Below are 20998 nucleotides of genomic sequence, written 5' to 3' on the forward strand. Positions count from 1 at the left end.
CACAAATGGGTTATTGCTGCAGACTACCACACCGGGTTCCACTTCCTATCAGCCAAATAAAAGAAGTGGCTCCAATGGGTACACGGTCACCAACACTGTACAACTGAGGAGTGGAAAAACATTGCCTGGTGGGACGAATCACAGCTCCTGTTCCGTCATGCTGTTGGTAGTCAGGATTTGGCGTAAGCATGGCGCCATCCTGTCAGGTGTCAACGGCACAGGCTGGTGGTAATAGTGTGGAGAATGTTTTCCTAGCACACGTTAGGTCCCTTGGTACCAATTGAGCAATGTTTAAACGACCCGAAGAATTCAGGCTGTTTTGGCAGCAGCAAGGGGTTTGACCCGGTACTAGATGGGTGTACCTAATACACTGGCCTCCGTTTAAATGCATTAATTTTTTTACATAAAGTATAAAAACAAGAATTCCTTAAATTCCTGCCCAATTAGTCACCTGAATAACACACCCAGTGGTCCTATGTAGCTGACAGACAAAAGGTGAATACCTAGCTTGATACTTTCACACATATTACATGTTTTAATGATTTACACAATAGAAAAAAATAACATATCGGAACCAATTCGGCATACTGTCAGAAATAAACAATGCCTCTATGAGACTGAACATTGACCATAAACTTTCCAAGCATTATGGCGGCCTGCATCTCATTTTCTACAAGGCTTTCTTGAAACTCACCCGAGAACTTCTCACCCTACTGAATAAATCCATGTTGTTCCTGATGTCTGAAAGCAGGAAGTTGCCCCACTGTGAATGATAGAGATTATATCACTGAGTCGACATCACAGCAGCATTATGACAAGCACTGCTGTCTTCACCTCCTTTCTTATTTCTGAAAGAGCGGTCTGAAGATTTACGAGACCGATCACGTGTTGCTGCAACACCATTACAGCTATGGTTTTTGTAGTGTCTTATGTCAGAAAAGCCCTTTCCACATCTCTTGCAATAATAAGGCCTAACTCCAGTGTGGACTTGCATGTGGGCTTTGACGTTGTTGGCTTGGCCGAAACCTCTCCCGCAGACGTCACATTTGAATGGCTTCTCTCCCGTGTGGACTCGCTCATGCCTTTTGAGATTGGTGCCGACTGAGAAAGTCTTGTCACAATAACTGCATTTGAAGGGCTTTTCACCAGTATGGGTTCGCTCATGTCCTTCTAGAGCTTGCTTAAGAACAAATTTCTTTTCACAGTATTTACAAGGGTAGGGCTTCACCCCACTGTGAAGTCTCATGTGATAGTCAAAAGTATTTTTGTAGGCAAAGGTCTTTCTGCAAATGGAACAAGAGTATTGCTTTTGTCCAGTGTGAATTCGTTGATGGTTTTTCAGAGTTAGCATGGAACTGAAGCCATTCAAACATACGTCGCAACTGAATGGCTTTGTTGAGGTTCCTGCTCTCCTGGCAGTTCGCTCTCTCGTTCTCTCTTTTCTCTCTCGTTCTTTCTGCTTCTCTCCTTCAGCTGTGTGCCATTTTAGATGGTGTCGTCTCATTAGAAAATTGTACATAAAAGTCTTCCCACATAGGTCACACATAAATGGTTTGGTTGCCCCATGACGATGCATGTGAGCTTTTAAGAGGGTGGACTGAAGGTAGCTTGTCCCACACAATTTACATTTGTATGGTCTCTCCCCTGTGTGAAGCACTTGGTGTCTCACAAGGTTTCCTTTATGGCCGAAAGCAGCTCCACATGTCTCACATGTAAATGGCTTCTGCCCTGTATGGATTACCTTGTGTCTTTCAAGGCTGGATTTAGTCATAAAGCGCTTACCACACTCTGAGCATGAATGTGGACGTTCACCTGTATGTGTTCGCATATGATAACTCAGGCCACCACTCTGTGTGTAACTCTTCCCACACACAGCACAGGTGTATGGTTTTTCACCAGTGTGGATTCTCTCGTGCTCAATAAGCAGTTTCCTTGATGTGAAACCCTTGTCACAAGTCAGGCACTTGAACGGTCTCTCCACTGCATGAACAAGCTGATGTCGTTTCAGATCTTTCTTGGTAGAGAATGTATTTCCACAGATTTTGCAACTGAACGTTTTTTCTCTGTGACGCAACATGTGATGTTCGAGCTGCTTGGACATTCTGAATGTTTTGCCACATTGACCACAAGCGAATGGCCTCTCTCCTGTGTGAATTAGCTTGTGACGTACCAGCAAGCGGTTCCGGCTGAAGGTCTTGTCACAAACATCACACTTGAAGGGTCTTGTGTGAGTTAGCGTGTGAGATTCCAGTGACCCTTCCATGCTGAAGGTCTTGTCACAAACATCACACTTGAAGGGTCTTGTGTGAGTTAGCTTGTGTTGTATCAGTCGTTTGTTCCGGCTAAAGGTCTTCTCACAAATATCACACTTGAAGCGTTTGGTTTCTTTGGATCGTGTCCCTTTAGTAGTATTGCTGTTTTTCTGGCTTTCATGGCCGTCTCTCTCGTTGCTCCCTGGCAGAGCAGCTCTCATATGCTCAACGTTGGAGTCAGTGTCTCTTGGGGAGGGGTCTGTATTCAGTCCATCTGTGTCTCCCAGAGAGGAGTCATTCTCCAACATCTCTGTGGATTTACAGCAAACCTTTGCAGGACCTAAAGATAAAAGGAATATGAGTATACACACACACAAAACTATAAATAAAGTGGGCTTTACACATTAGCAAGCTAATTTCAAAATAAGTCTTGTATTAATTGATTTCAGTGTCAAATCATTAAAAACATTTATTTTATGAATTCAAATTATTCAATTTATGCATTACACATTAAAAATATTGAATTCAAATGGTTTCTGTTGTTGGCACTGAAAGCGCTCAATACAGGACGCCCCATTGGGCCGGAGCCTATACATCTCCTGTTTCTATTGCATGAGGCATCTTGATGTAGAAATAGACAAGCTGGATACTAGTCTAATTTAGTTGGTCAAATAAGTCTACCAATATATGGTGGTCCATGCGATCCAGTTCCTTGGGACGTCCTAAACCCAATGAAGTTGGAAATTAAAATGGTTAGGGGGGTGGACGTGCCATGGATTCCAGATGGCACTGACCCAACCCTTATGGCAATATCAATATTTTTTTTACATGACAGTTAAAATAAGCATACTTTTACCAGGCTGTGTATTGTTTTCAAACAACTGGGTCATCTGCTCGACCTTGGTCTTCAGTTTCACGTTCTCATTTTGTAAACTCGAGGAAGCCACTAGGAATAGTTGGCAGATTTTACGAATAGCCTCATCCATCATCAGATTCATAATTGTGCAAAGCTGTGAAGAGAAATTGAAAAACATTTTTGTTTTTTTTGTGAACAGTTTATTTCTATTCTGCCGAAGTTTGAAACAATTAACCAGTCATGGTGAAACAAGTATACTGACAAAATGAATCAATTACACCAGTATATAACAGAAGGCATCTTGAGAACTTGATACTTAATGCATATAAATGAGGGCTAGCACAACTAATGGTTATTGATGAAGACAGTAATGAAAATACGAATGGTCTATATTGACAAGAAAGCAAGAAATTGAAAAACATGTTACCTAAGTAACTGGCTAAGCTATACGCTGTTACAGCAAAGAAGATGAGAAACCAATAGGTCAGAAAACTAGTTAACGTTAGCTAATAAGCTTAGCCGAAGGCTGAGATAGCTAGCTAGTAACGTTAGCCTGCTAGAGAAGCAAATTGCAGGAAGCTAGCTAATTCAGCCCTAGTTACATAATTTATCATGTGGGTAAAAACCAACGTTGGATCAACTAGATAGCTAACGTTACGCGTAGTCACCAGTATATTGACGTAACTTTAGCTCACCTCTCTCTCCGGATTGCTAACGTTAGCGTAAGAGTTTGGCCAAAGTTTGTTAATTTCTGTAATTGCCGCCTCGACAACAACGGCCATAATCGATGTTGTTTCTGACTGGTACGTGTTGTAAGATGTAGCCATGTTGCCCTCAGACTCATTAGCATAGAATAATAACCAAGCTAACTATATACTGCCAGCAACGGGAAGCTAGTCGTCAGAAATACTGAGACAGCTGTGTCCCCGTTTAACAATGGGAGTAGTTGTCCCAGACGCGGGAAGGCAAGGATTTGGCTAGAAGGGATACTGTTTTTGTCCAAATTAACTTTTCGTAGCAAGTTAAAAAGTATGCAGAATATTTGGATAATTAACGTAACAGAACATCAGGACATTATTAGAATAAGGTTAGGCAAAGTGTTTGCTAAAATGCCCCCAATTTTTTCTCCAAACTGTATACCAAAGTTTTTTTTTATATAACTAACCCAAGAAAGACCACAGCCTATCGTTTCCAATGAGAGCAAATTAATCCTAGTGGGCAGAGGAAGGACGAGCTAGCGAGAGTCTATCACCGCGTTCTAGCACGTATTTGCATAGTTCCGTCAGGGAATGCCTACTTTGAATTGAGCGTGTAAAAATAACTAAATTCACCCTTCCACTCCTTCTAAACAACGCAACTTAGTCCACTCTGTCCGTAACAGATGTTAGTATTGGGAACAGAAAATTACGGAGATCAAGTGTTTCATCGATGAGAAAATGAGCAGAATGTAAGCCAAAATCCATCTTCTCCCACTGCCGGCCATTGTGCTTCTTCTCACCACCCTATTTGGTGGTGAGTGGAAACGCCAAACGGACACTTCAAATTTATACATCTGGTAAAATATCTCTCATATCTTGCGTATACCTTATAGACATGACCAGAAGGCAGGTAGTCTGTGGCAACTAGCAACAACCGAAAAGTCTAAATAGGTTATATCGTACAAATTTACTAAAACAAAATATAGCTTCATTTACAGTTTGTAGTGTGGTTATGGTTAGTCTTAACAATCGAATTTTAATTCGATATTGTAGAAATAAACCGGTGTGTGACTTTGTGTTAACTAGTGACAACCTCAGTCTTTTCCTTCTATGGTATTATGGCAGGCTGCAAACATACGTTAGATGTGCATGCTGCCACCTACTGTGTGGGCTATTTTGGAGTGTGAATTCATTACACTTTGTGACAGATAAAGGACTAAGAGTTTCTAAACCCAGAGGTGACACTTGCGAAACAGACAAAGCCGACTAGGTGGGGTTTGAGAAGTCAATGAGAGAAGTAAAAAATTCTAAGACAATGATATTTGTGAGTAACTTTCTCACTCATTCACAAGTCATCAGCTCTATCTGTACTGATGGTAGCAATCACATTCACGTAGCAGTGTTTAGAAATATATTATATTCTAATTTACAATAAAAGTGACTCCAAAATGACACGATACATTATTTACCATTCACTTCTATTGGGCACAAAATAAACTGAAACATCCAAAACAAATAGTAAAACGCATCCAACAAATTTGACTGTCATTCATATTCCATTCAAACCAGCTCAGTGTAACATCGATAGGTTTAGGCTACTATATGATATTACAATTTTCCCAGTACCCATCATGAGGTTTCTACAACCTACCCTGTCTCCTCCCCTTCATCTACACTGATTGAAGTGGTGACATCAGTAAGGGATCATAGCAACAAAAAAAGAAGCCCCATAGACTTGAATGGTATTCTTCATTCCCTCCACCACCAGAGAGAGAAGATAGGGGAGAAATCACTATTTACCTACAGGCTGCTATTGCCTATATACAGTGGGGCAAAAAAGTATTTAGTCAGCCACCAATTGTGCAAGTTCTCCCACTTAAAAAGATGAGAGAGGCCTGTAATTTTCATCATAGGTACACTTCAACTATGACAGCAAAATGAGGGAAAAAATCCAGAAAATCAGATTGTAGGATTTTTAATTAACTTATTTGCAAATTATGGTGGAAAATAAGTATTTGGTCACCTACAAACAAGCAAGATTTCTGGCTCCACGCAATATCAGACACCACTGGCCCAATTTTGACAAAACTTGGATGAATGATGCGTCTTGCCATAAAGATCCGGCATTTACAAAATTACACTGATTGGCCCAGGGGAGGGGCTGCAACATTTGTGGGGGATGACTTTTACTGTTGCTTTGTTTTGTCATTGTATCGTTTCCATGGAATTCATTTAGAATTGATCCGAATACATTTTCCATAATTATTTTTATCATCTCTGTGAAAAGAGTGATGGAGCGCTGCTCTCCCACGCTGTGGCTGCAATACATACCTGTTCCTTTGGCTCATACCCTCCTGCACACTTCTCACATCTAGGAATCCACTTCCTACACACTGCTGCAACATGACCATAAGCTTGTCACCTAAAACCTTGTAATGGGTTCGGAACAAAAGCTCTCACAGGATAACTGCCATTGATGGGTAACAATGCCATCAAAAGTCAGCGTCTTCTCGGTTTCACCATGCTCTCCACCGGTTCTGCATCACACCAAACAGCGGGCATCAGTTGATCCTCCTCAACACCTAATGCCACTCCAGTTATCACTCCTTTCAACAGGGGCATGCTCCGGAGAGCAAAGCAAGTCACCAGTCGTATCCCAAGCTGCGAAGCAAAAAAAATAAACACGAGTCCACAAATAGATACAATCCCCAACCTCTTTTCCAGTTTTAGAATAAGGCTGTAACGTAAAACAAATTGTGGAAAAATATAAGGGGTCTGAATAATTTCCGAAGGCACTGGGAAAGTATTCAGACCCATTGACTTTTTCCCTCAATCTACACACAATACTCCATAATGACAAAATGAAAACAGGTTTTCAACAAACAGGAATATCTTGTTTACATAAGTATTCAGACCCTTTGCTATGAGACTCAAATTTGAGCTCAGGTGCATCCTGTTTCCATTGATCATCCTTGAGATGTTTCTACAACTCGATTGAAGTCCACCTGTGGTAAATTCAATTGATTGGACATGATTTGGAAAGGCACGCACGCACGTCTATACAAGGTACCACAGTTGACTGTGCATATCAGAGCAAAAACCAAGCTATGGAGGTTGAAGGAATTGTCCTTAAAGCTCCGAGACAGGATTGTGTCGAGGCACAGATCTGGGGAAGGGCACCAAAACATTTCTGCAGCATTGAAGGTCCCCAAAAACAGAGGCCTCCATCATTATTAAATGGAAGAAGTTTGGAACCACCAAGATTCTTCCTAGAGCTGGCCAAACTGAGCAAGGGGGGATTGGGGTAGAGAAGGGCCTTGGTCAGGGAGGTGACCAAGAACTCGATGGTCACTGACAGAGCTCCAGATTTCCTCTGTAGAGATGGGACAACCATCTCTGCAGCACTCCACCAAGCAGGATTTTATGGTAGAGTGGCCAGATGGTAACCACTCCTCAGTAAAAGGCACGACAGCCCGCTTGGAGTTCGCCAAAAGGAACCTAAAGGACTCTCAGACCATGAGATAGAAGTTTCTCTGGTCTGATTGAAACCAACTCTTTGGCCTGAATGCCAAGCGTCACATCTGGAGGACACCTGGCATCATCCCTATGGTGAAGCATGGTGGTGGCAGCATTATGCTGTGGGGATGTTTTTCAGCTGCAGGGACTAGGAGACTAGTGAGGTTCAAAAGTACAGAGAGATCCTTGATGAAAACCTGTTCCAGAGTGCTCAGGACCTCAGACTGGGGTGAAGGTTCACCTTCCAACAGGACAACGACCCTAAGCACACAGCCAAGACAACGCAGGAGTGGCTTCGGGACAAGTCTCTGTAAAATACCTGTGCAGCGACGCTCCCCATCCTACCTGACAGAGCTTGAGAGGATCTGCAGAGAAAAATGGGAGAAACGCCCCAAATACAGGTGTGCCAAGCTTGTAGTGTCATATACAAGACTCAAAGCTGTAATCGCTGCAAAAGGTGCTTCAACAAAGTACTGAGTAAAGGGTCTGAAAACTTATGTAAATGTGATCAATTCTGTATTAATTTTATAAAAAGTGAAAAAATGTATAAAAACCTGTTTCTGCTTTGTCATTATGAGGTATTGTGTGTAGCAGCTTGATAAGGGGGTGGGGGAACAATTTAATACATTTTAGAATAAGGTGGTAACAATGTGGACAAGCTCAAGGGGTTTGAATACTTTCTGAACGTACTGTAGATGCAAAGGTAAAGACAAATTTGAGAAATCAAGGCGACAGACATACACATTCAATAACACCTTGCTCAATCTTGTCTGCATCTTACTGATCTTGGGTGTAATCATTAGTCCAACAGTTGTAAACGAGAGTTTCTATTGGACAAATTAAGGTGTTTATCCCGGTTTTGTTCACTTCCCTTTAACAGAATCGGCAGAATGAATACACTTAAAAAAATATATTAAAAAATCTTACCCAATTTTGTGGTATCCAAATTGGTAGTTACAGTCTTGTCTGTCCGGGAGTTGCAGCTATGAGACTCGGGAGAGGGGAAGATCGAGGGCCACGCGTCCTCTGAAACACAACCCAACCAAGCCGCGCTGCATCTTTGACACAATACCCACTTAACCCGGGAAGCCACACCAATGTGTCGGAGGAAACACCGTACACCTGGCGACAGTGTCAGTGTACACTGTGCCCGGCTCGCCACTGGAGTCACTGGTGCGCGATAGGACAGGGACATCCCTGCCGGCCAAATCCCCCCCTAACCCGGACGACACTGGGCCAATTGTGCGCCACCCCATGGGTCTTCTGGTGGTGGCCGGCTGCGACAGAGCCTGGACTCTAACCCAGAATCTCTAGTGGCACAGCTAGCACTGTGATGCAGAGCCTTAGATCACTGTGCCACTCGGGAGGCCCAGAATGAATACACTCCTGATCATAGCAGCCATATAAAAACAGCATGACCCCTTTAATCACTTGATAATTCCTTCTCGCCTCTACGCACCCTTTCCCTTCATTTGTGGACATGAGACATAACAGGATCATTATGCATGGAAGAGAGTCTGAGATTAATGGTAAGTCTTACATACAGTACTGGTGGAGTTGCTTCCTGTACCATTATGAGGTGTTTTCTTTGTGATCCAGGACACTGATGACCAATAAACAGGGAATCACAGCAGAATGAACGCATCACACCACTCAATAAATTAGTAGACTTTGATCTGAAGCCATTCTTGTGATTATTGTGACTTTGCCATTGTAATCGTTTGTAGACTTGTGTAGTCAAATTAATCTATGATCGTATGCTATCCATTTGTTCTTTGTATGACATTTTAATATTTGATTATTAACCAATGATATTAGGCCACTCTTGGCCATGATTACAGACACCTGTGTCTTTTGACACTATCTAAACGAGTCATCCCGCAGTGTTTGTGATTATACCCTGATGAAGACAGCTTGGCTGTTGAAACGTTGGTTATTAAATGTTTGCATCTGAGCTCCTAGAGTGTGCGGCTCTCTTTTATTTTCACGAGTTGCTCCCTGTACCATTATGAGGTGTTTTCTTTGTGATCCAGGACACTGATGACCAATAAACAGGGAATCACAGCGGAATGAACGCATCACATCACTCAATAAATTACAGCAACCTTAAATCAGGAGGATATGGCACAAACGTGTTGATAAAAATGAAATACTTTTGTAACAATTGTAATGACCCTCATAAAATAGCCTGCTATAGTATGTACGGAAAGAAACGTACCTGCTTCTATAAACCAATGAGGAAATGACTTTCAGCGCGATTTGCGTCTGAAATAGGAACGACTTCTATTTTAGCCCTTGGCGTTGCAGACGCTCGTTGGCGCGCGAGAGCGAGCAGTGTGGGTGCAATAATTGAATAACATGGATTTCTAAATGTATTTTGCGACGCTCGCGCACGAGACGTGTCCGGTCTGGTCAGCATGTAAGCCCTTTTGCAACATTTTTTTGTTTATGGGGCTTTGAACAATTCATGATTATTTCTTCTACACTGCCCTAAGCCAATAAAGTGCTGCTTCTACAGAACAAATCTATTACGCACCCTAAATAACTATGAAAGTATTAATTGTAAATGTAATAATTATAAAAGTAGAACTGACGCAAGGTTTTTGTCGAGCAGAAAGGTAAGAGACATTTAAAAAAATAAAACTTGGGAATACTGGGAAAAGTTATCAATTACTTGCCCGCCCAATTTAAAATAAAAAAGAACCAAAATCCAGGGAGACGACCAAAGTTTAGAAACCAGGAAAAGAGGTCTTCAGGTTCATTTTAATGCCAACAAACATTAGTAATACCTTCCTAATATTGCGTTGCCCACCCCCACCATACCCGTTTAAAAGGCACTTATAAATTTTTGACATGCCCATTCACCCAGTCTATGTATATGGACAGAGCAGGTGTTCTTAAATGTTTTATACACTTAGTGTACGTATATACTGTATAAAAAAAATATAAAAAAATCCTTCATTCTTGTCCAATCAGGGCAATCACCTGAATAACTAATCTAGCTGTCCTATGTAGCTGACGGACAATAATGTAAATGAGAAGTTCTGATATTTACACATGAATTAGGTGTTTAATGATTTACACAATAGAAGAAAAAAAAACCATTGTAAATGATTCAGCAGTCAGAAATAAACACGTCCATGAGAATGTGGGCTAATGAACAATGACCCTAAGACTAACAGCAAGATCTCCAAGCATTACAGCAGGCACTCATCTCATTTCCTAAAGAACGTTTTCTAATTTTCTACAAGGTTTTCCAGAAACTCACCCGATAACTTATCACCCTACTGAAAACATACATGTTGTTCCTGATGTCTGAAAGCAGGAAGTTGCCCCACTGTGAATGATAGAGATTATATCACTGAGTCGACATCACAGCAGCATTATGACAAGCACTGCTGTCTTCACCTCCTTTCTTATTTCTGAAAGAGCGGTCTGAAGATTTACGAGACCGATCATGTGTTGCTGCCACACCATTACAGCTATGGTTTTTGTAGTGTCTTATGTCAGAAAAGCCCTTTCCACATCTCTTGCAATAATAAGGCCTAACTCCAGTGTGGACTTGCATGTGGGCTTTGACGTTGTTGGCTTGGCTGAAACCTCTCCCGCAGACGTCACAAATGAACGGCTTCTCTCCCGTGTGGACTCGCTCATGCCTTTTGAGATTGGTGTTGACTGAGAAAGTCTTGTCACAATAACTGCATTTGAAGGGCTTTTCACCAGTATGGGTTCGCTCATGTCCTTCTAGAGCTTGCTTAAGAACAAATTTCTTCTCACAGTATTTACAAGCGTAGGGCTTCACCCCACTGTGAAGTCTCATGTGATAATCCAAAGTATTTTTATAGGCAAAGGTCTTTCCGCAAATGGAACAAGAGTATTGCTTTTGTCCAGTGTGACTTCTTTGATGGTTTTTCAGAGTTAGCATGGAGCTGAAGCCGTTCAAACATATGTCACAACTGAATGGCTTTGTTGAGGTTCCCGGTCTCCTGGCGATTCTCGTTCTCTCTCTTCTCTGTCGTTCCCTCTGCTTCTCTCCTTCAGCTGTGTGCCATTTTAGATGGTGTCGTCTCATTTGAAAATTGTACATAAAAGTCTTCCCACATAGGTCACACATAAATGGTTTGGTTGCCCCATGACGGTGCATGTGAGCTTTTAGGTCGGTGGACTGAAGGTAGCTTTTCCCACACACTTCACATTTGTAAGGTCTCTCCCCTGTGTGAAGAACTTGGTGTCTCACAAGGTTTCCCTTATGGCCGAAAGCAGCTCCACATGTCTCACATGTAAATGCCTTCTCCCCTGTATGAACAACCATGTGGTTTTTGAGGCTGCTGCTTGTCATAAAACCCTTACCACACTCTGAACATGAATGCGGACGTACACCTGTATGTCGTCGCATATGAATATTTAGGCCACCATGCTGTCTGTAACTCTTTCCACACACAGCACAGGTGTATGGTTTTTCACCGGTGTGGATTCTCTCGTGCTCAATAAGCAGTTTCCTTGACGTGAAACCCTTGTCACAAGTCAGGCACTTGAACGGTCTCTCCACTGCATGAACAAGCTGATGTCGTTTCAGATCTTTCTTGGTAGACAAAACATTTCCACAAACTTTGCAACTGAATGTTTTTTCTCTGTGACGCAACATGTGATGTTCGAGCTGCTTGGACATTCTGAATGTTTTGCCACATTGACCACAAGTGAATGGCCTCTCTTCTGTGTGAATTAGCATCTGATGTACCAGTGTGTGAATTAGCTTGTGAGCTTCCAGTGACCCCTTCCTACTGAAGGTCTTTTCACAAACATCACACTTGAAGGGTCTTGTGTGAGTTAGCTTGTGTTGTACCAGTAGGTTCTTCCGGCTAAAGGTCTTCTCACAAACATCACACTTGAGGCATTTGGTTTCTTTGGATCGCATCCTTTTAGTAGTATTGCTGTTTTTCTGGCTTTCATGGCCGTCTCTCTCGTTGCTCCCTGGCAGAGCAGCTCTTATATGCTCAACGTTGGATTCAGTGTCTCTTGGTGAGGGGTCTGTATTCAGTCCATCTGTGTCTCCCAGAGAGGAGTCATTCTCCAATGAAGACATCTCTGTGGGTTTACTGCAAACCTTTGCAGGACCTAAAGATATATGAGAAAGAAATATGAGTATATACACATTAGAAAACTATAAATTAAACAGGTTTTACAAATGTGAAGATTATACTAATTTCATTAATTGAAAGTAAGTAGCCTCGTCTGAGCCAGAACGGAGCCTATAGAGTAGGGCTAACTCATGGGCGATACACATTTCATATGTTCTCTAAATTAACTTTGTTGTACAATTAAAAGTCAAATACACTGCATTTCAAACAGTCAGCAATAATCTAATGAATTCAGGACTTCTGAAATTATACCGAGGCTATTAAAAAACCTTCCACAAGACCCATTGATATGTTAATTATTTTATCAAAATAGTTTAACCCGATTTTTGCAATAATCAGTGATCTGGCTTTTAAGTCTATGAAAATGCCCTTTTGGTTCAACATTTAACCAGAACCATGCACAATCCAAATTCACTAATGACCAACTTCTTGTAGTAGGCGTTATAGAAAAATAAACACAGGTCTCAAAACAATCTCTCAAGCGCAGGTGCTAGCAAATAGCCAGCTAATCTTTATATTTAATGTCAAGCCAACTTGGATCTATTTGCTAGCTTGCTAGTTAACAAGGCAGAACAGTTGAATAGATATGAACACACCCTTCTGTCCATCTCCAACTGTTTAAAAGGATGCTAGCCTGTCCTCTTTGTTCAGATGTTGAAATCAAGTGGCCTACCTTATTTCTCAGAATGAGAACGAGTTGCCTATTCCTTATATAGTTAATGCTCATTGCACATTTATAAAACAGACTAGACATCTAGTATTACAGTCTGTGGTTAAAATGCTGCTATCAGTATGTAGTACCGAAAGCAACAGAAGCTAAGCATTAGTTTTCCATAATCAATGTTCATTGATACTCACGTTTTAATAGGTTAGTCACACAATTTGAGTTGAGACATACAAATGGTATCGTTAGACCTTAACTTCTCCTCTATTACAGTAAAATTGTGTTTCAGTGTCCATATGACCAGTCCTGTTGGCCAAACCTCAATTGCAAATAGAGTTGAAACTACTTGTTGTCAGAGAGGAAGAAGTGATCTTTACTCTTTGTTGTTGTGTCAGGGGGAGGGGCTTGGTGGCAGGGGGAGTGTGCACAGAGTACAGGGACGAGCGAAGAAGACGTGACCAATAAGACAAATGCTCATAAAAATGGGAAATAAATTCAGCCTAGATTCTTGCGATACAGGCATTTGGAACGCTGCACTAACACACGTGTTTGAATTTTAATTTAATTTAATATATTGCCCTGCCCTACTAGAGAGCAAACTTTTATGTAGCATGAGGCATCTTGATGTACAAATACACTAGCTGGACAGGACACTAGTCAAATAAATCTACCAATACATTAATTTATATCATTTAAAAATAGAATAACATTTCGTTTTGGCCCATTTGCTTCCTAGTGAATAAGACCCTGGTCTGGTAACCATTAGTCAAAATAAAATCCTCTTAAGGATTACCTGCAGAGACTGACATGGCGTTAGTGACTGGGTTTGCTTGACTGACATTCCCTGGCAATGTTGAAGCCGCTGTCATTCCAGACAATATTGGGAGACCTAAAAACATATCAATCATATTTACATTAAAACACATTCAAAACGCTATTTCGCTTTTCCCTTTCTTTCCACAAAACGATGTGTGGTGTAAGTCATGTAGGCCTAAATCAATACAAAAAACAAGCCAAGAACCCTAATAGCTAAAATGCTAGACATAGCTAAAGCCTAGGCAGTAATGACTAGGTAGCTAGCTAGGTCTAACACACTCACCAACTGGTGGAATTGCAAAAATCATTCCATTAAGCAGAATATGCGTGGGTCCTTTCGGTTCTGCTTGTGTCTGCATTTTAGCCAGTGATGCTCTATAATGTTCAGCCTTCTCAGTCAATGCCTTCATATCTTCATTCATCTGCTCCACCTTGGTTTTCAGAACTTCATCCATCTGCTCCACCTTGGTCTTCAGTTTATCGTTCTCATTATGTAAACTTGAGGAGGTCACTAGGAATAGTTGGCAGATTTTCCTAATAGCCTCCCCTGTTACAAGATTCATAATTGTGCAAAGCTGTGTAGAGAAATAAAAAAATAAAAAAAAGGTTACCCAAGTAGATAGCTGTGCAGCCAGCCACACTGAAATGAGGAAGTGAAACCAGTAAGTTAACTAGCTAGATGGGATAGCAATAGAGTTCGCCAGCCTGTAGTCATAAAAAAAAACGGAAAAGAGTTACCTCTGTTCGTTCAGCCATTCCTATGGGGAAAGAATAGGGTTTTGGAATGAACACAGAAAAAAAGGTCTGAGGTTAACACAGGCTTAGGAGATCTTATAGGTTTTGTTCTATGACATTATAGTCGTTGGTTAACCTGGCCTTCATGAACTATGAAGCCTTTGTGATTTTTCTGATAAATGCTTCAAATTTCACAAAAAGTTGTTACCTGATGAAGACTCTCTCATTGAACAAAACGTATAAGAACTCATAAGCCTGCGTTTACCACAGACCTAACTTTTGCCGTTTATCCAAAAACGCTACAAAAATCTCCATTCATTTCCCCATAGACTTCTGTCCAAACGAACCATGGCGGTGTTCGTGCCTACAAAAAGATGACATTACCAAAGACTGTACAGCATGAAGACAATAGAAATCCTCGATCACGCTTCTAGGCGATGGCATGGCGAAAACCTGAGAAAAATCCATTCAGGAAGTAGGATTTTTTTTATTTATTGTTGTAGTTTTCTATTCAATGCCATTACAGTATCCATTGACTTAGGACTCAAATTGCAGTTCCTATGCCTTCCACTTGATGTCAACAGTCTTTAGAAATTGTTTCAGGCTTGTATTCTGAAAAACGAGGGAGTAAGAGCAGTCTGAATGAGTGGACCCTGCCGTGTCTCAGAGGTTTTTAATGCGCGTGACCGAGAGTGCCTTTCTTGTTAATGACGTTATTGTCCGGTTGAAATATTATTGATTATTTAGGCTAAAAACAACCTGACGATTGAATATAAACATCGTTTGATATGTTTCTATGAACTTTACAGATACAATTTGGATTTTTGTCTGCCTGTTGTGACTGCGTTTCAGCCTGTGGATTACTGAAGAAAACGCGTGAACAAAACAGAGGTTTTCGGATATAAAGAGAGACTATCGAACAAAAGGAACATTTATTGAATAAATGAATGTCTGAGTGCAACCATATGAAGATCAAAGGTAAGTGATTAATTTTCTCTCTATTTCTGACTTGTGTAACTCTTCGACTTGACTGGTTACTGTTTGTAATGATTTGTCTGCTGGGCTATGTTCTCAAATAATTGTAAGGTATGCTTTCGCCGTAAAGTATTTTTGAAATCTGACACAGTGGTTGGATTCACAAGAAGTTCATCTTTAAACCTATGTAAAATAATTGTATCTTTTCTGAATTTTCATAATGAGTATTTCTGTATTTGAATTTGGCGCTCTGCAATCTCACTGGATGTTGGCCAGGTGGGACATACCCTAGAGAGGTTAAGCTGTTTCACAAGTGCTCCCGGAAGTCTCGAGATGTTGCGCTTCTGGGTTTAGAAACTCTGGCATTACTATTGAATCAACAGAACATTCCTAATTGAAGTGAATATGCGTTAAATGGAATAGTAATTGAAATCTGGACACTGACTGCAGGCCTATAACTTCTGACATGATGCGTAATGTAATATTAACTATTGCAGAATTATCTATATCTTGCAGTAAAATAATACAAATATTTGTCTCTGGAACACTAGCGGAGAAATATGATTTTTTTTTCTTTCGGCATCTCGAGCAAATGCAATGTGTTATCTTTGACACTTACGCAAACAGACAGTATTTCAAACCCATAAAATATGCACCCAAGACAAACTGAAGTCTTATCTGTAACCTGTTTAATAGTTTTCCCAGCCTTCCATCTCCTTAAAACCAGTCAAACTGATGACATTTGGACATTCTGCACAGGACCAACCTTTACACTGAGTTATTGTGTCCCCCCCCCAGTCCCTTAAACAAAACTGACAACTTTACCAGTGTTAACTAAATTACTAGTGCATTCAATGTAAGACATTCTGGTGAGCAACAGTTTAGTATCCTGGGGCAACAAGTTATGACAGAAGAGAAGCGGGCGAAAATTATAATATGGCCTAGCAAATGGTGAAAATTATAAGCAGAAAGTTGTCTAAATTAGGCGTGAAAGTAGCCAGTAGGCTATACAGTCCAGATTGTTTGAAAACATCACAACACCCATGATATTCAAAACGGGTACGAAGTTAACATGCCACAGTATCAGCATATACCAGGCATCTTGTCCGGGTTTCTCATAACCGTGATATTGTAAACAGGATATGATGTTTACATGTCAATTTAAAAACAGAACACTTCCAGTATCCCGAATAATAACAGGACATTGGTGTGCATGTAAACGTGGTCAATGAGACAAGTGAAAAATTATTCCTTAGTTCCTTTTCTCGAAATCTAAAGGCACAACGCCGATGACACTGCTTCTCAAAGGTCCAATACTTTGATTGTTGATACCTTAAGAGTAGAGTAAAATGTTCCTTTAAGTAGCTGAACATGTTATTAATCAGACCTCCTGAAAGTTATAAACTGACACGTTTATATTGTGTCTTTGAGTTGACGGCCTGCACATGCGCAGTTAGGTGCGATGACCATTAGAACCGATGAGCTTAATGGTGCATTCAAGACAACTGGGAACAGATAAAAATACGAGGTTGAAATAATGAAATCGGTCATCTTCAATTCGGATCTCAACAAAGAAGCCAGAGTTCCCGAGCTGGATGACCATTCAAAACGATATTCCCAGTCGAAGCATGTCTATTTCCGGTTTCCCAATTGCCTTGAACACACTGAAGTCAGAAATGACTGAGTTACCAGTTCCGAGTTCCCAGTTGTTTTGAACGCGGCATAGCTAGCCAACGTCACATTGACATCGCTTCCAAGCGTGATCGGGGATTTCTATAGGAGAAGCAGTTTCTGTCCATCTTTATTCTGTACTGTCTTTGCTATTTGCACTCTAGAACTAACGTAGTCATAGTTACGCCAAAGACTATCATAGTGGATAAACTATTAAATTAGCAAAGATTATGGATATACTGACAAGATTACTTGTCTCTTGCCCTAACAATTGAGTGAGATGCTATGCTACTAGGCCTCATGCTATAAATATGTACAGCCATTACGAGACCACTACCGATGGTTCTCTCACTGAGTTGCTGGTTTGTCACGTGTCCTACTTATGCCAGTACACCCGTAACAACCTATGACCATTACAAAACTTATAATCAAATAAAAAAAATTATGCCCAAATTCGACACTTATTGACCTCCATACAAAAACTCATTGCTCGGCGAAAAAAACGCTACATCCCGTAGGGACTTCCCGCCGAATTAGGCCTCTATTTTTACCTCGCCCTCTCTTATTAGACAACGTAACGTGTAACCAAATATTTGTTTTAATAATTGTTCTGTGTGGTGTAACTTTAGCTAGTTAGCTAAAGTTAAACGTTACGTAGGAAGCTCAACTCCGACCGTTGCCAGAGATCCAGTCTTTGCTGTAGTGCAATTTGCACTGTAGGCTACAGCTACTCACCTCTCTCTCCGGATTGCTAACGTTAGGGTAAGAGTTTGGCACGGTGGGCAGAAATCGGCTAATTTCTGTCATTGTCGTGTTAACGACAACGGCCATAATCGATGTTGTTTCTGACTGAAACGCATTATAACAAGTTGTAGCCATTTTGCGCTCAGATTGACTATTTTGAATTTGTGGCGTACAATCTAGTGGAAACCCAGCACCTGACAGCAATGAAGCTAGTTCAAATTTGGTCACGTGATCATACGCCTCATTCAAAATAAAAGTCGCCCGACTTGGAAATGAACAAAGATCTAAGTTTCACTGTATTATTTAAAAGTATATTGGTGACGCTTTTAATTATAATCCCCTGTATAAAACAAGACGGGTGATGGTTTTAAAAGTTAATCCTATTTGACATTGGTTAACATGTTTGAAGAGAGCATTTTCATATCCACACGTCTGCTTCTGTACCGTTTCAAACTATAGAAGTTGTCAAAGTGAAAGGGGCGTTTCAGAATCCTCAGACCCTCCACTAATAGTGCCACGTTCACGACAACTCGAACATTTCAGACTTGGAAACTCATTGTAGAAAGATGGTGAAAACTATCACGAAGTGCCCTTGAGCAAGGCTCAAATTGCTCCTGTAAATTGCTCTGTATAAGAGCATCTGCTAAATAACTCAAATGTGTCATACCATTAAAGTTTGCATCATTGGGGCATTTATGGGGTACAGCTACTGTTACCTGAACCTAGATTTTTATTGAATTAACTAGGCACGTAAATTAAGAACAAATTCTTATTTACAATGACAGCCTCCCCTGGCCAAACCCGGACGAAGCTGGGCCAATTGTGCAACGCACTATGGGACTCTCAATTGCGGCTGGATGTGATACAGCCTGGATTTGAACCAGGGACTGTAATGCCGCCTCTTGCATTGCGATACAGTGTCCTAGACTGCTGCGCCATTTGGGAGCCAAAATGCAGGATGATGGTCAAGCTAAAACAAAAGATTCTGAATCAATGGACTTGAAAACCATGCCAATGGAGGAAATAGATTTGTCTGTCAAAGTGGAATCAATGAATGAAAACAGAGATCATTATGGAACATCAAACAAGTCATGATGTTGATAATCAGACAGATGCTCATGTAGAGGATGAAGGTGTCAGATTACCAGTAAAGACTCAACATCAATGTTCTTGGAAACCATGCCAATAGAAAAGCTGAAATTCTATTTCCTCTATGTGGAATTAATTGTTGAAAATAAGATGAGCACAGCAACACAAACTAGTAAACTATATAATGATTATGATGTTGAAAATTCTGATAAAACATAACTCAGAGGATGGGATTGTCAGGTCATCAGTGAGAGATGAAACAAATTCAACATTCTAAATCCGCTGCGGTCTATCAAAATGGAATAAAATGAAAGTGAATTTAGAATGAATGAACAAAACATTAAGGACACCTGCTCTTTCCATGACATACCAGGGATCATCAACTAGACTGAGCCATGTACCGATTTTTGTTCTTGAACGGATGGTCGGGCAGCCGGAACATAATTACAAATCATTTGTAATGTCAAATCGACTGCAAGAAGCCCAAACAGATCAAATTTGACTAAAATAATTTCAAAACTTGCTTACATTTGTATACGATCACATCTCTGTTATTTGGGAACAGACTTTCAAAATTAAATAAAGAGCTGATTTCCTGGTGTTTTTAATCTTTTATATCCAACAATGAATTTTTTTTTTTGCTCAGCAAACTTCGGGGGCCAAATAAAACCACCCACGGGTCACCAGTTGTGCAACCTTGAGATAGCTTGACCAGGTGAAAGACATTGAGGGTGAATGGGCAAGACAACATATTTAAGTGCCTTTGAATGGGGTATGGAAGTATGTGCCAAACACACTGGTTTGTGTCAAAAACTGCAACGCTGCTGGGTTTGTCACACTCAACAGTTTCCTGTGTGTATTAAGAATGGTCCACCAGCCAAAGGACATCCAGACAATTTGACACAACTGTAGGAAGCATTGGAGTCAACATGGGCCAGCATCCCTGTGATACGCTTGACAGTTTGTAGAGTCCATTCCCTGACGAATTGAAGCTGTTCTGAGGGCATAAGGGGTGTGATGCAACTCAATATTAGGAAGGTGTCCATAATATTTTGTACACTCCGGTGCGATTTCGCAGACACAGATTAAGCCTAATCCTAGACTAACTGCATTAGTTTTTCTCAGACATGGTTTAAGTCTGATTTGCCCTAGTCTAGATTTTTTTTAAAGTCAGATTTCCAGGACTATTAGAGTTTATCTAGATCTAAGTGAAATCTTACATTAAACCTGTCCAGAAGTAGGTTTAACTTCAGATTAATGGATGTTGGCCCCCAGGTTCACCTTGGCACCCGAGTGGCGCAGCGGTCTAAAGCACTGCATCTCAGTGCTAGAGTTACTACAGACCCTGGTTCGATTTCAGACTGTATCACAACCGGCCGTGATTGGGAGTCCCATAGGGCGGCGTCTGGGTTAGGGTTTGGCCGGGGTAGGCAGTCATTGGAAATAACAATTTGTTCTTAACCAACTTGCCTAGTTAAAGCCAGGGCTTTCATCTGACTGTTTACAGAAGGCCCATCCCTCCTACTACTTATCACCTTGAGATTTTTGGCATCTTGGACCTTCATTGTGAAACAGGAGATTTGTGTGGTGTAAGTGAACCGACTGTATTCCCAATAGTCTACAAAGCTTTGTGTGAACTGTAATAAAGCCCTTTTGTAGGGGCAAGCTCATTCTGATTGGCTGGGGCTGGCTCCCCAGTGGGTGGGCCTGGCGTGGGCCTGGCTCCCCAGTGGGTGGGCCTATGCCCTCCCAGACCCACCCATGGCTGCACCCTTGCCCAGACATGTGAAATCCATAGATTAGGGCCAAATGAATTTATTTAAATTGACTGATTTCCTTATATG

At 41.0% G+C, this 20998-nt stretch overlaps 2 protein-coding genes across 3 annotated transcripts; both read right to left on the reverse strand.

Moving 5' to 3' along the window:
* Window positions 1-512: 512 nt before the first annotated feature.
* Window positions 513-4581, reverse strand: LOC115118599 (zinc finger protein ZFP2-like). Of its 2 annotated transcripts, none has more exons than XM_029647283.2 (3): window positions 3804-4581; window positions 3109-3262; window positions 513-2592 (listed from the first exon to the last, which is right to left on the reverse strand). In XM_029647283.2, the coding sequence occupies exons 1-3, from the start codon at window positions 3933-3935 to the stop codon at window positions 785-787; spliced, it is 2094 nt and encodes a 697-aa protein (XP_029503143.2). In that variant the 5' UTR covers window positions 3936-4581; the 3' UTR covers window positions 513-784. The 2 variants fall into 2 exon arrangements, with proteins under 2 accessions (XP_029503143.2, XP_029503134.2); XM_029647274.2 differs by having other exon boundaries at window positions 3103-3262.
* A 5791-nt stretch (window positions 4582-10372) lies between these two features.
* LOC135559516 (zinc finger protein 665-like) lies at window positions 10373-18047 on the reverse strand. The gene is made up of 4 exons (XM_065017248.1): window positions 14679-18047; window positions 14224-14515; window positions 13918-14013; window positions 10373-12437 (listed from the first exon to the last, which is right to left on the reverse strand). The coding sequence occupies exons 1-4, from the start codon at window positions 14694-14696 to the stop codon at window positions 10681-10683; spliced, it is 2163 nt and encodes a 720-aa protein (XP_064873320.1). The 5' UTR covers window positions 14697-18047; the 3' UTR covers window positions 10373-10680.
* Window positions 18048-20998: the final 2951 nt, after the last annotated feature.

Source organism: Oncorhynchus nerka, linkage group LG4 (assembly GCF_034236695.1).
Source record: "Oncorhynchus nerka isolate Pitt River linkage group LG4, Oner_Uvic_2.0, whole genome shotgun sequence".
Classification (NCBI taxonomy): Eukaryota; Metazoa; Chordata; class Actinopteri; order Salmoniformes; family Salmonidae; genus Oncorhynchus; species Oncorhynchus nerka.

What these genes read in the sequence shown, in the direction of transcription:
- LOC115118599 (XM_029647274.2), bottom strand. Translation starts at nt 3,935, where the DNA reads ATGGCTACATCTTACAACACGTACCAGTCAGAAACAACATCGATTATG. An exon ending in TTAGCAATCCGGAGAGAGAG is followed by an intron (nt 3,263 to 3,803) that starts GTGAGCTAAAGT and finishes TTCTCTTCACAG; the next exon opens with CTTTGCACAATTATGAATCT. An exon ending in CAATACACAGCCTGGTAAAA is followed by an intron (nt 2,593 to 3,102) that starts GTATGCTTATTT and finishes TTTTATCTTTAG; the next exon opens with GTCCTGCAAAGGTTTGCTGT.
- LOC135559516 (XM_065017248.1), bottom strand. An exon ending in TTTTGCAATTCCACCAGTTG is followed by an intron (nt 14,014 to 14,223) that starts GTGAGTGTGTTA and finishes ATATGTTTTTAG; the next exon opens with GTCTCCCAATATTGTCTGGA. An exon ending in CGCCATGTCAGTCTCTGCAG is followed by an intron (nt 12,438 to 13,917) that starts GTAATCCTTAAG and finishes ATATATCTTTAG; the next exon opens with GTCCTGCAAAGGTTTGCAGT.